General features: G+C 39.8%; 1 protein-coding gene across 5 annotated transcripts in view; it reads right to left on the minus strand.

The window, feature by feature from the left end:
* immt (inner membrane protein, mitochondrial (mitofilin)) overlaps positions 1-14,079 on the minus strand; it is a 53,357-nt gene that overhangs the window by 14,654 nt on the left and 24,624 nt on the right. For 4 of the 5 annotated variants that reach the window (XM_088431164.1, XM_088431162.1, XM_088431163.1 and 1 more), the window contains one exon: positions 10,108-10,243. In XM_088431164.1, coding sequence (XP_088287290.1) covers positions 10,108-10,243 — 136 coding nt within the window. The remainder of the gene's footprint in view (positions 1-10,107; positions 10,244-14,079) is intronic. The other variant, XM_088431165.1, reaches the window with a different exon arrangement.

Here is a 14,079-nt window from a genome sequence, read left to right on the forward strand (position 1 = left end):
TTGATTCTGAATTCAGAGTTGAAAAAGTAGCAATGTAACTGTGATAATTTTTTGTCACCACCGACTATAGGAAGTGGGATTAAAATATTTTCTCTTATTAGTGCCAATACCTGGTGTTCTCACATTGTTTCAGTCTGTAATTGTTATAGAAAGTGGGCTTGCACAGTTACCATGTAAACCAGGGGTGGCCAAGTTCGGTCCTCAAGAGCCACAATCCAGCCTGTTTTCATTGTGTCTCTTCAACTAACACACCTGATTCAAATGATTAGCTCATCAGCATGCTTTGCACAATCCTGATAACGACGCTGATTTGACTCAGGTGTGTTGGTTGAAGAGATACATTGAAAACAGTCTGGATTGTGGCTCTTGAGGACCGAACTTGGCCACCCCTGATGTAAACAATACGCTGGTTACTCCATATCTCAAGCCAATGGTAGAATTTATGCCAAGTCTCATGGGCAGTGACCACTGCGAGGTCCCTATTGTTCCTCCCCAGATTATTATTATTATTATTATTATTAGGGCCCGAGCAGTGACCACTGCGAGGTCCCTATTGTTCCTCCCCAGATTGTTATTAGGGCCCGAGCAGCGACCGCTGCGAGGTCCCTATTGTTCCTCCTCAGATTATTAGGGCCCGAGCAGTGACCACTGCGAGGTCCCTATTGTTCCTCCCCAGATTATTATTAGGGCCCGAGCAGTGACCACTGCGAGGTCCCTATTGTTCCTCCCCAGATTATTATTATTATTATTATTATTATTATTATTATGGCCTGAGCAGTGACCACTGCGAGGTCCCTATTGTTCCTCCCCAGATTATTAGGGCCCGAGCAGCTACCGCTGCGAGAGCCCTCTTGTTTTTCTCCAGATTATTAGGGCCCGAGCAGCTACCGCTGCGAGAGCCCTCTTGTTTTTCTCCAGATTATTATTATTATTAGGGCCCGAGCAGCTACCGCTGCGAGAGCCCTCTTGTTTTTCTCCAGATTATTATTATTATTATTAGGGCCCGAGCAGCTACCGCTGCGAGAGCCCTCTTGTTTTTCTCCGGATTATTAGGGCCCGAGCAGCTACCGCTGCGAGAGCCCTCTTGTTTTTCACCGGATTATTATTATTATTATTTACTGTGCAGCGCTTTTCCATTTTTGAGGGCCTAAACATGCACGAAAAGTCACCAAAATTTGCACATTTGTCGGGCCCGGTGAAAAATTTGAGATTTTTGTGTTTCCTAAAACAATGCAAAAAAAATGGCGCTGCAGCGCCACCTAAGGTCGAAAAAGTGCACTTGGTCCCGGCCCGTTTGACCTAGAGCTACGAAAATTTTTAGGCATATGTAGGACCTAGAGACCTACAAAAAAGTCAGCGCGAGCCATGTGCTCAGATGTACAGAAAAAGAGTTATGAATTTTTGAATGGGCATTTTTGGCCCATTTTTGCACGTTTCAAGGTCCCAAACTGCTCCTTGTTTCTCCTAAACGCTTTACTCAATCGCCATCAAATTTGCTGTGGTCCATATTCACACATAGGGGCACAACTGGGCAAAATTTCGTGCAGATCCGCTGACATATATGATAGGGGCGTGGCTTCAAATTATGTGTTCAATTTTTCCTTCGCCAAGAGGGACAAAAACCTTAATAACTTTGATGTACTAGCTTAAAAAAATCTAAAACTTCATAGACACATGGAAACTTATGTCTTTAACACCGTTGAAAAAAATTTTTTTAAATACCTACTAGCGCCGCCTAGTGGTTGATTAAAATGTCATTTTTTACACTTTCATGTATTGTGCTCAGTCTGAGTAAAACAAATGAAAATTGGTCAGAATATCATTAAGATATGGAATATTAAGGTTTGAAAATTTTACAACTTTTCGATAATGGGCGTAGTCTGCACGCTACCTCAAAGTCAGATGACTCGCCAAAACGAAAAAAGTGGCTGTAATTAGCCCCAAAATGGCCTTATGAGTGGAAAATAGCCTCTCACTCCCGGCCCGTTTGACCTAGAGCTCCAAAAATTTGTAGCCTTATGTAGGACCTCGAGCCCTACAAAAAAGTCAGCGCGAGCCATATGCTCAGATGTACAGAAAGAGAGTTATGAATTTTTGAATGTGCACTTTTGGCCCGTTTTTGCTCATTTGCAGGTCCCGAACTGCTCCTTTTTTCTCCCAAATGCTTGACCCGATCGACTTCAAATTTGCTGTGATGTTTTATCTGACTGTGAGGAACAATTGATCAAATTTTTGTGACAATCCGCCATCAAATATGTTGGGGGCGGGGCTTCAAATTATGCCTTTGATGTTTACTTTGCCACATGTGAAACAAACCTTTATAACTCAGCTTTACAAGCTTGCAAAAATCTGAAACTTCACACACACATGAAGACTTAAGCCCTTAACACATGTGTTTCAAAAGATCTTCAATTGCTTATAAGGCCATCTAGTGGCAAACAAAAATGTCAGTCTGATGTCTCGCCAAAACGAACAAAGTTGCTGTGTTTGGTCCCAGATGGTCTTATCTTGTCTAAACTTAATATAATTGATGGGTTTCCAATGCGGAATACACCTATCAACGTATTTTTTGTTATAGTGCGAGCGCCACCTAGTGGCAGCAAAAAATAGCATTTTTTAAACGTTTTTATGTGTTCAGCTGAGCCCTTTGAAGTAATATCGCTGAAATTAAGTCTGAAAAGCCTCTAGACAGCCTTGCTGACCTCCACCAAATTTTACGAAGTTTCGATAATGGGCGTGGCCTCTACGACCATTTTCATTCCGAAGCTTTATCTGTCCAGTAAAAGTTGCTGTAATTTGACCCAGATGATCTGATCTTCTCACAATTTCACACATTGGATGAAAATATTCTCCTAAACATATCGACAAAAATATATTCAAGTTTAAAGCTAGCGCCACCTAGTGGCTGCAAAAAATGTCATTAGTCGAAAGATTACAGTCAATCCTGTTTGGTTTGACCGACAGCCATGAAACCTTGTAGGCAAATGAAGGACTGCAAGACCTATAAAAAAGTCAATAGAAGTGATGTGCTAGGATGAACAGAAAAATTGTTATGAATTTTTTTAATTACAGTTTTGTCCCATTCTTAGACATAGCTGGTCTCAAACTAGTGCCTTTTTCTCTTAAATGATTCACCCCATTACCTTCAACTTTGGCATGAATCATTATCCAACTGAGGGGCACACATAGTCCAAATATCGTGAAGATCTCTTGACATAAAAGATGGGGGCGGAGCTTCCAATTATGTTTAATACTTCCTTTGCCAAGAGTGACAAAAATCTTAATAACTCAGCTATGACAGCTTCAAACCATCTGAAACTTTCCTGGGCCTTTAAAAGTAATGCAATAATACAGCTATGTGATAAACTTTCAAATTATTTACAGCGCCACCCAGTGGCGGACAAAAATCTTATTTTTTATACTTTTATGTACTGTGAAATGCCTGTTTGACTAAATGAACTAAAAAATGGTCAGAAAAGCTATGACACATTGGAACATTAAGGTTCTCAACTTTTATGACTTTTCATTAAAGGGCGTGGCCTCTATGCCAACTCAAAATCCGATGTCTCGCGAAAACGGTAAAAGTTGCTGTAATTGGACCTAGACGATCTTTTATTTTTAAAACTTCATATATGGGATGGGAGTCCAATGTGAAACACACCTACAGGCCTATTTTTTAATCATAGTACGAGCGCCACCGAGTGGCAGCAAAAAATATAGCAAATCCTTAATGTTTTTATGTACACTGCTGAGCCCCTTGAAGTGATATCCCTTAAATGTTTTCTGAAAAGCCAGTGGCCATGCCTTATGCCCTCCGCAAATCAGTACGATGTTTCGACAGTGAATGTGGCCTATATCGCATTGAAAGTCACAAAATTGGAACAATAAAAGCTGCAGTAACTCCACCCACATTGTCCCACCTTGTCTAAATTTTACATATTTGGTAAGAGTCCTGCACTGAAGTCATCTACAACTACTTTTTCATCGTTCATAGTCCTTGTTCATACCCCGACCTGTTAATACCCCAACGTGCACAGGTCTGCGAGGGCCCTTTATAGCTGCTTGCAGCTCTAGTTATTATTATTATTATTATTATTAGTCTCCAAAGTAAATCGCAAATGTGAGGGCCTAAACATGCACGAAAAGTCACCAAAATTTGCACACTTATCGGGCCTGCTGTAAAATTAGGTATTTTGGTGTTTTCATACATAAAATCTAGAAAATTGATTTTTAGCGCCACCTAGAGTCGAACACTTCAACAATTTTTTAGGCATATATAGCAACTCAAGACCTACAAAAAAGTTTTTGGACCATTTTTGGATGTTTGCAGGTAGCAAATTCTTCTTTATAGCTCCTAAACAATTAAGCCGATCAACTTTAAATTTGGCGTGCTCCATAATCACGCTGAGGGCCACGTTTAGGTGAAATTTCGTGAAGATCGGCCAACATATATGATGGGGGCGGGGCTTTAAATTATGTGTGTCAAATTTCCTTCGCCATGAGCGACAAAAACCTTAATAACTCCAATGTGCAAGCTTAAAAAAATCTGACACTTTACAGAAAATTTACTAGTTATGTCCTTAAAATATCTGCATGATAAATTTGAAAATTATTTACAGCGCCACCTAGTTAAAGACAAAAATGTCATTTTTTAAACTTTCATGTATTGTGCAAAGCCCAAAAGAGTAAATGGACTGAAAATTTGTACAAATAGCATCGAGACTTAGATAAAATGGGTTTTTAAATTTTATGGCTTTGTGATTAGGGGGATGGTCTGTATGCCACCTCAAAGTCGGAGTTTACCCAAATCAGCAAAACATGCTGTAGTTTAGCCCAGATGATCCTTCAAACGGCAGCCCCTTCTTTCCCGTTTGACCTAGAGCAACAAAATTTTTTATGCATATGTAGGACCTCAAGACCTACAAAAACATTATAGAGCGCCATATGTTAGGATGTACAGAACCAGAGTTATCAATATTTGAATGTAGCATTTGGCCCGATTTTCTACATTTTTCGGTACCGGTATGCAACCCCAAATTCGGAGTTTGCTCAAGTCAGGTAAACTTACTGTAATTGAGCCCAGGTGATCATAAAACGAGAGTCAGTTCTGACCCTTTTTACCTGGAGCTACGAAATTTTGTATGTATATGTAAGACCTCAAGACCTACAAAAACATCATAGAGCGCCATATGTTAGGATGTACAGAACAGAGTTATCAATTGTTGAATGTAGCATTTGGCCCGATTTTGTACATTTTTCGGTACCAAAACCCTTGACCCGATCAACTTCAAATTTGAGGTGCTCCATTACCTGACAGAGTGGCACCATTGGGCAAAATTTCATCAAGATCGGCTAACCTATATGATGGGGGCGGGGCTTCAAAATACTTGAATCATATTTCCTATGCCACCAGTGTTATAAACCTCAATATTTCAGTTTTTGCACTGTGCTAATCCTGTTTGAGCAATTAAATGGTACCAATAGCAACACCTGGTGCCTGACAAAAGAGATATTTTCTACACTCATGTTCTCTGCTTTGCTGCTTTCAGCAAATTCACAGAAAATTAGTAAGGAGAATATTGAGACAAAGCGAACATTATGAATCTCAAGTTTCATGACTTCAAATTTGGGCCTGGCCTTTACACCGCCTCAAAGTCCGATGTCTGGCCAGACCGGTAAAACTTAATGTAATTGGACCAAGATTATCTTCTCTAAATTTCATTTTGGGAGTACAATGCCAAACACACTTTTTTTCCTCGTAGTGCAGGCGCCACCTGGTGGCAGCAAAATATTACATCTTCATTTAAAGGTACCTTTTTGAGCCTGTCAAAGTAATATCACTGAAGTTTTTTCAGACAGGCCTTTAGAAACGCTTAATTTCTTCCATCAAATATGACGATGTTTTGATCATGGCCGTGGCCTATTCAGCAGTGCTCATCCATTTATTGTAACAGTAAATGCTGATGTAGTTTGTCCCAGATGATCTCATCTTCATGACCTCACACGTTGATTGAAAGTTAATTCCTTCAGACATCAACAAACATATATTCCATCATAGTGCTAGAATCACCTCATGGCAGAAAATATATAACCAAGTTTGCGATTCCAATTACTTAGTTGAGCCCGTTGGACGAATGCGAATAAAAATGTTACCTTTTCTAGAACATTGACCTCTACAGTTCGCCTGCATATGCACGAAAACATTCATACCCAAATTTGTCCATACCTCGGAACTGTTCATCCTTCAACGTGCTCATATCTGCAAGGGCTCGTTATAGCTGCTTGCAGCTCTAGTTATTATTATTATTATTTACTGTGCAGCGCTTTTCCATTTTTGAGGGCCTAAACATGCACGAAAAGTCACCAAAATTTGCACTGTTGTCGGGCCTGGTGAAAATTTGATATTTTTGTGTTTCCCAAAACAATGCAAAAAAAAAAATGGCTCTGCAGCGCCACCTAAGGTCGAAAAAGTGCAGCTGGTCCCAGCCCGTTTGACCTAGAGCTACGAAAAGTTTTAGGCATATGTAGGACCTAGAGACCTACAAAAAAGTCAGCGCGAGTCATATGCTCAGATGTACAGAAAAGAGTTATGAATTTTTTAATGTGCATTTTTGGCCCATTTTTGCACGTTTGCAGGTCCCAAACTGCTCCTTGTTTTTCCTAAACGCTTAGGGTTAGGGTTAGGGCTTCAAGTTTTGTGTTCAATTTTTCCTTCGCCAAGAGTGACAAAAACCTTAATAACTCTGATGTACAAGCTTAAAAAAAATCTAAAACTTCATAGACATATTAAGACGTATGCCTTTATTACCTTAGAAAAACTATTTTTTAAATAGCTACTAGCGGCGCCTAGTGGTTGGTAAAAATGTATTGTGCTCAGTCTGTTTGAGTAAAACAAGTGAAAATTGGTCAGAATATCATTAAGACATGGAATGTTAAGGCAATAAAATTTTACGACTTTTCGATAATGGGCGTGGTCTGCACGCCATCTCAAAGTCAGATGACTCTCCAAAATGAAAAAAGTGGCCCCAAAATGGCCTTATGAGTGGAAAATAGCCTCTCACTCCCGGCCCGTTTGACCTAGAGCTCCAAAAATTTGTACCCTTATGTAGGACCTCGAGCCCTACAAAAAAGTCAGCGCGAGCCATATGCTCAGATGTACAGAAAGAGAGTTATGAATTTTTGAATGTGCACCTTTGGCCCGTTTTTGCTCATTTGCAGGTCCCGAACTGCTCCTTTTTTCTCCTAAACCAGGGGTGGGCACCTCCAGCCCTCAAGGGCCGGTGTCCTGCATGTTTTCCAGTTTTCTCTCCCTAACACACCTGATTTAAACCATTAGCTCATCAACAAGCTCTGCTGGAGCTTGAGAATAATCCTAATCACTTGATTCAGGTGTGTTTGAGAGAAAAAACAGGAAAACATGCAGGACACCGGCCCCCGAGGCCTGGAGTTGCCCACCCCTGTCCTAAACGCTTTAATTAATCGACGTCAAATTTGCTGTAATGTTTTATCTGACTGTGAGGCAGAATTGTTCAAATTTTTATGACGATCCGCCATCAAATATGTTGGGGGCGGGGCTTCATATTATGCCTTTGATGATTATTTTCCACATGTGAAACAAACCTTTATAACTCAGCTTTACAAGCTTGGAAAAATCTAAAACTTCACAGACACATGGAGACTCAAGCTCTTAACACAAGTGTTTAAAAAAATCTTCAATTGCTTATAAGGCCATCTAGTGGCAAAAAAAATGTCAGTCTGATGTCTCGCCAAAACGAACAAAGTTGCTGTGTTTGGTCCCAGATGGGCTTATCTTTTCTAAACTTCATATATTTGATGGGTTTCTAATGCGGAATACACCTATTAACGTATTTTTTGTTATAGTGCGAGTGCCACCTAGTGGCAGTCAAAAATATAGCATTTTTTAAACGTTTTTATGTGTTTAGCTGAGCCCTTTGAAGTAATATCGCTGAAATTAAGTCTGAAAAGCCTCTAAACAGCCCTGCTGACCTCCACCAAACTTTACGAAGTTTCGATAATGGGCGTGGCCTCTACGACCATTTTCATTCCCAAGCTTTATCTGTCCAGTAAAATTTGCTGTAATTTGACCCAGATGATCTGATCTTCTCACAATTTCACACATTGGATGAAAATATTCTCCTGAACATATCAACCAAAATATATTCCAGTTTAAAGCTAGCGCCACCTCGTGGCTGCAAAAAATGTCATTAGTCGAAAGATTAAAGTCAATCCTGTTTGGTTTGACCTACAGCTATGAAACTTTGTAGGCAAATGAAGGACTGTAAGACCGACAAAAAAGTCAACAGAAGTGATGTGCTAGGATGTACAGAAAAATTGTTATGAATATTTTTAATGTGCAGTTTTGTCCCATTCTTAGACATTAGCTGGTCTCAAACTAGTGCCTTTTTCTCTTAAACGATTCACCCCATACCTTCAACTTTGGCATGAATCATTATCCAACTGAGGGGCACACATAGTCCAAATATCGTGAAGATCTCTTGACATAAAAGATGGGGGCGGAGCTTCAAATTATGTTTAATATTTCCTTCGCCAAGAGTGACAAAAATCTTAATAACTCAGCTATGACAGCTTCAAACCATCTGAAACTTTCCTGGGACTTTAAAAGTCATGCAATAATACAGCTATGTGATAAACTTTCTAATCAGTTACAGCGCCACCCAGTGGCGGACAAAAATCCATTTTTTTTTTACTTTCATGTACTGTGCAATGCCTGTTTGACTATATGAACTCAAAAATGGTCAGAAAAGCTATGACACAGTGGAAAATGACGGTTCTCAACTTTTATGACTTTTCAATAGAGGGCGTGGCCTCTCTGCCAATTTAAAGTCTGATGTCTCGCCAAAACGGTAAAAGTTACTGTAATTGGACCTAGATGATCTGATATTTGCAAAACCGTATATGGGATGGGAAATCTAATGACAAACACAGCTACGAGCCAATTTTTAATCATAGTACGAGCGCCACCTAGTGGCAGCAAAAAAATATAGCAATTCCTTAACATTTTTATGTACTCTGCTGAGCCCCTTGAAGTGATATCCCTTAAATAATGTCTGAAAAGCCATGGGCCATGCCTAATGCCCTCCACCGAATAGTAAGATGTTTCGATAATGGGCGTGGCCTATATGGCAGTGCAGAGTTACACAACTGTAACAATAAAAGCTGCCGTAACTCAACCCACATTATCAAAGTCAAAGTCAAGTTTATTGTCAATTTCTTCACATGTGCATAACATACAAAAAAATTGAAATTGCGTTTCTCAATATCCTCTGCGTTTTACATGTACAATAACAAAGTGCAGGTGCGCAAGACGAGACAAACCTAAAAACTAGATACTTATCTATAGTAATGTAAAGTGCAGTATGTTTGATCTACTTTGCCTAGTGTTGCTAAACTTACAACTAAAACTAAAAACTAAATACGAAAAACCAGGTATGGCAAGAGTACCCCAAGACAAGACATAAGGAGCAGCATATGACAGGACAATCCAACAGTACGAGACAAAGCAGGACAACTCTGGCTGTGGTTGTCCCAGTTGTGTGCATTTGAGGTAGTTGTTATAGTTCTAAGTGTAATCGCTAGTGCAATAGAAGTATAATTATAAATAAACATGGCAGCAGCAAGTCTGTGCAAATTTTGCAAGTGTATGAGTAAAATTTGAGTTTAGGTGGGGGGCCAGCTAGGTGTTTCTTCTGGCTGGGGCTGAATGTGAGAGAGAGGAGTGGAGAGAGAGAGTTCAGCAGTTTCTAACTAACAGCAGTTTCTAACTAATTGAAGACTTCTGACTAACTTTGAGAATTTTTCAACCGTGTGATTTCTTGGTAATCTGTCCAAAGTTTTACCCTGCCTTCCATGTTTAATTCAATAGGATTAACGTCAAACGATTCCTTCAAGCGCATGTTACTGATAGCATCGTAAAGACATGTTAATACAGATTGTAGAAGGTGGGGTCTTAAAGAGTAATATTCACTTTGGCATTGTACTTGACTGATATCTACAGGCTCAAAGACTGTACCTGTCAACTAGTTTCAAGGTTTTCTTTAACTGCCAGGAACAGAGAGAGATCCTTACCTTGTTGACCATTTTATCCAAGTCCACCACCATTTTATGGAGATTCTCTTCAGCTGCTAACACGAGTGGCCGCACAGCAGGGACATTCAAACCCTTGGACTGGTCAATGACAGACTGGAGAGTGTCCAAGGCCTCACTATGGTGGGAAAAGAATAAGACTGGTATGTCACACTCACAAAACTAATAATTAATCAAATCATTATAAACATGGCTCAAGTAGCAAAGTAAAGATATCTAAATTTCCAGATGGAAAACTTACATTTTTTCTGGTCCTACAGTCGTTAGGGCCCTACTGACTTCTGTCGTCAACCTCCCCATCACTCACTTTTGTCATCAACGCTCCCTTGCGCATTCCCGTTGTAAGCCCCAACTACTGTAACTTTTGTGAAAACCCACCCAAGCCAACTTTTTCCCCTTTTTATGCTCACTTACATCAACCCAATGTCTGTAATTATGCTGTTGCACTGCACAAAATATAAAAGTAATTAAAGTGAAGCAATAAGACAAAAACCAACTGAGGCGCTTAATCCTAAACTGCAACATGCCATCATGTCGATTAAATTGCATGTAAACACATGCTGTTGGGACTAGACTACAATTGGTAGCAGTTCTCAACTGGTATAGTTCTCAACGATAACAACTTAATCAACCATTATATGTTGATATAACAGATGGATCCGTTCAAATTTGTCACATTCATTTACATTTTATCTGTCATATACACTAGAAGTAAAACAAGGTGATGCTGATCTTGAATTTACTAAATAATGCCTCTTATTAGCACAGACAGCAAAATGAAAGAGAACTGCACTAAAGTCAACTAAATTAAAGAGTTACACTCATTTTGACTTTGGCTGTCCGTCTATCTTAATGAAAGCCATTCTAACATCTAGGGAGGAAAGAACATTTGCCGCGGCTGGAAGCACACTTAAATGTCATGCGAGATTTCCCGCTCCAAACTACAGCTAATTTTCACTCATCCTTTATTTGACAAATAAGAAAAAAGCATGTTGATGTAGCGCAAGTCATTGCTAATGTATACATTGGATTAAAACGGAGGTGTCCCGCATGATGACGTGAGGTGAGAGTTGGACTAAACGCATGTCGGCTGTTCCGCTCCCAAAGAAGTACGAGTGCTGTGTTAACTTTCCGTCTAGCGAAAATTGTTTGCAACAGTTCACACACAACACGCTACTCAATCTGTAGCGTGTGGCCAAGATTAGGGATGTCCCGATACCACTTTTTTGTCTACCGAGTACGAGTACTGACATTTAAGTACTTGCCGATACCAAGTACCGATACGAGTACTTAATAATACCATAACAACGGTTTTGAAATTGCGTTTTTTTTCCAACATGTTACTTACTGTCGCAATCTCCCAGTGGTCGTGCTGACAATTATTATTGTGCTGACAAAGCTGTGCTATCATTGCTTAGCTCAGTAGGACTGGTAGGAAATCTCAGAGCAGGACGTTTTCAATGACTGTGCCCACTAACTGCAGACTAGACTGAGGAGTGGACCTCTGCGGCGGAGGCAAAAAAAAAACAAAAAAAAAATCTGCGGTGGAGGCTCCACCGAAACCCTGAGAGCGACTCACCGAACCACTGATCTAGCACGTGTCGCGCACAGCACGGCAGCATGTTGATGACGTAATAGTCTCAGGTGGACTCAGAGCACGAGTACGAGTACATAAAATACGCTAGTATCGGGGCGAGTACCGATACCAGTATCGGTATCGGGACAACCCTAGCTAAGATCAAAACAAAACATTACAGAAATTTACATAGTTTAGGGTGAAATGTATTCATTCCAAAGCATTGTCATCTTGACGGTGATCTTGAAACCTAATAGCACGGTACAAACAGGTTTAAAAAATGCACATAAATGTCCTTCATGGCATAAAAAAGCTTTGAGTGAATAGTTTCCAGCTATTTATCTCTCCATGACTTAACAGATGCTCGTCCAGAAACTTTATGCACAACTGGCATTCACAATGAACAGAAGGAAAAAGTCAAGTGCGCATTTGTGGTCAAGCGTCACAGACGTAAACTCGCAAGGAGCCTTTCAAAACAAGAGTTCACGTGTGAATACTGTAATCGGTTTAAATAAATACAAAAATAATAATACCAAATTCATTCACAAAATTTCAATATTTTATGATGTTTTGACTAATGCTGACCAGTTCAGTATTTACTACTAATGTATTTTCTTAATGAATATTTTTAATAAGCTTTTATTTTGTGAGTGTTATCTTCAGAGGAAAATGCACGCTCATTTTCCAGCACTTTGCTGATGAAACAAATAAAATAAATAATATATCAGGCAGAGAAATTAAAATACTGTTGTCATGCAAACGTGGGAAACATTGCAGTCTGGTCGTAGTGCTTGATTTAACTTGAAATCAAAACAAGTGCATGGCTTTTTAAATGTTCATATCGCCGTGGATTTGTGGTAGCCAATATCGTGATCGCGATTAAAACTCGATTAATTGTGCAGCGCTAACTGTAACTAAGCTTAAGAAAACTACAAGCACACAATAATCCCCCCCACCCCATAAAAAAAAGTTATTATTGCTCCTGTGTACTTGTAAATGATACCTAGATCCCTGGAACTCTAAAATAATAATGAACAAGTAAAATTACCTGAAAAAAAGTTCTCTGCATGCCCCACCAATAAACCACTGCCATCGCAAAGATGTACAATACTGTATATTCACTCGGGTGTCCCAAGAAGTTTTTAAAAGCACTGTAGTACGCGTGTCCATCCCTGCTTTGGTGTCTCATTGCTGCCTTGGATGAACAATTGAAGTTTGCAAATCCAGTGTCGCTCCAAACACCGAATCTATCTTTAGCAAACAAAAGGCAATCCCAGTAGAACAATTTGCCCTGGTTAGCTCACGCCCCTGTGGTAGCCCAGTCAGAAATATGGCCAAGTTAGGACAGGTTAGCGAATAGCTATGCTATGCCTCTAAGGCACAGGTGTCAAACTCAAGGCCCGGGGGCCAGATCCGGCCCGCCACATCATTTGATGCGGCCCGCGAAATGCTGATTCGAATTCAAGTTTCTGGTTAAAATACCACATTTATCAGTTGACTTTAGCTTTTAAAATTACTACGGGAAAAAAACAAGCATTTGTTTGCCCTCTGTCGCTCTCTGATTTCAAAACTAGTTAGCAGTGTGGCAAACACACCTAAGATTTATTTTATCAAAGTCATACCGGCCCGCTGACAGAAACTATAACTGCAATGTGGCCCTCAATAAAAATGAGTTTGACACCCCTGCCTAAGGCAATCCACCAAAACCAACACCGGGTAGCTTGGTTGTTGAGCGTGTCTACCGCCTTCCTGCAGTGTGTATCCACTCACGTCACATTCAATGTGAGGCCTCTAGATGGCGATCTTATGACTCGATTGGCTATTACAGCTGTCTATTAAGTTATATGGGCTGCTCACATATTCATCTGCACTTGCGCAGAAGCCCACGACTGTTGAAGTGAATGCCCTAGCACCTCCAGGAGCAGGCAGACTACATACCGCCAGGCGACACAGGTTAGCTGAATTCTAATTGGCTAAAAACTCCAACTTATAACTACACTAGAAGGAGCGTAACCAAATGGATATAATATGACACGAAAAGAGCAGAATATGGAGAATAATTTTATATGTAAAAAAAAATATATATATATATATATATTATATATATATATATATATATATATATATATATATATATATATATATATATATATATTCAGTAAAAATTAATTTAAAATGAAATTGACATTCATTATAGTTATTTTAATTATTATAGTTTATTATAATTATGATAATGTCAGATTATGTTGAGGCAATAGAGAAGGCCTTGCTGGCCCTGACGGCCCACCACTGCATAAGACAAGATAAAGAGATAAGTGATCTAAAGCAGTGGTCCCCAACCCCCGGTCCGCGGACCGGTACTGGTGCGTGGATCAACT

The sequence above is a fragment of the Hippichthys cyanospilos genome, chromosome 13 (assembly GCF_059441005.1).
Source record: "Hippichthys cyanospilos isolate Australia breed blue-spotted pipefish chromosome 13, RoL_Hcya_1.0, whole genome shotgun sequence".
NCBI classification, from domain to species: domain Eukaryota; kingdom Metazoa; phylum Chordata; class Actinopteri; order Syngnathiformes; family Syngnathidae; genus Hippichthys; species Hippichthys cyanospilos.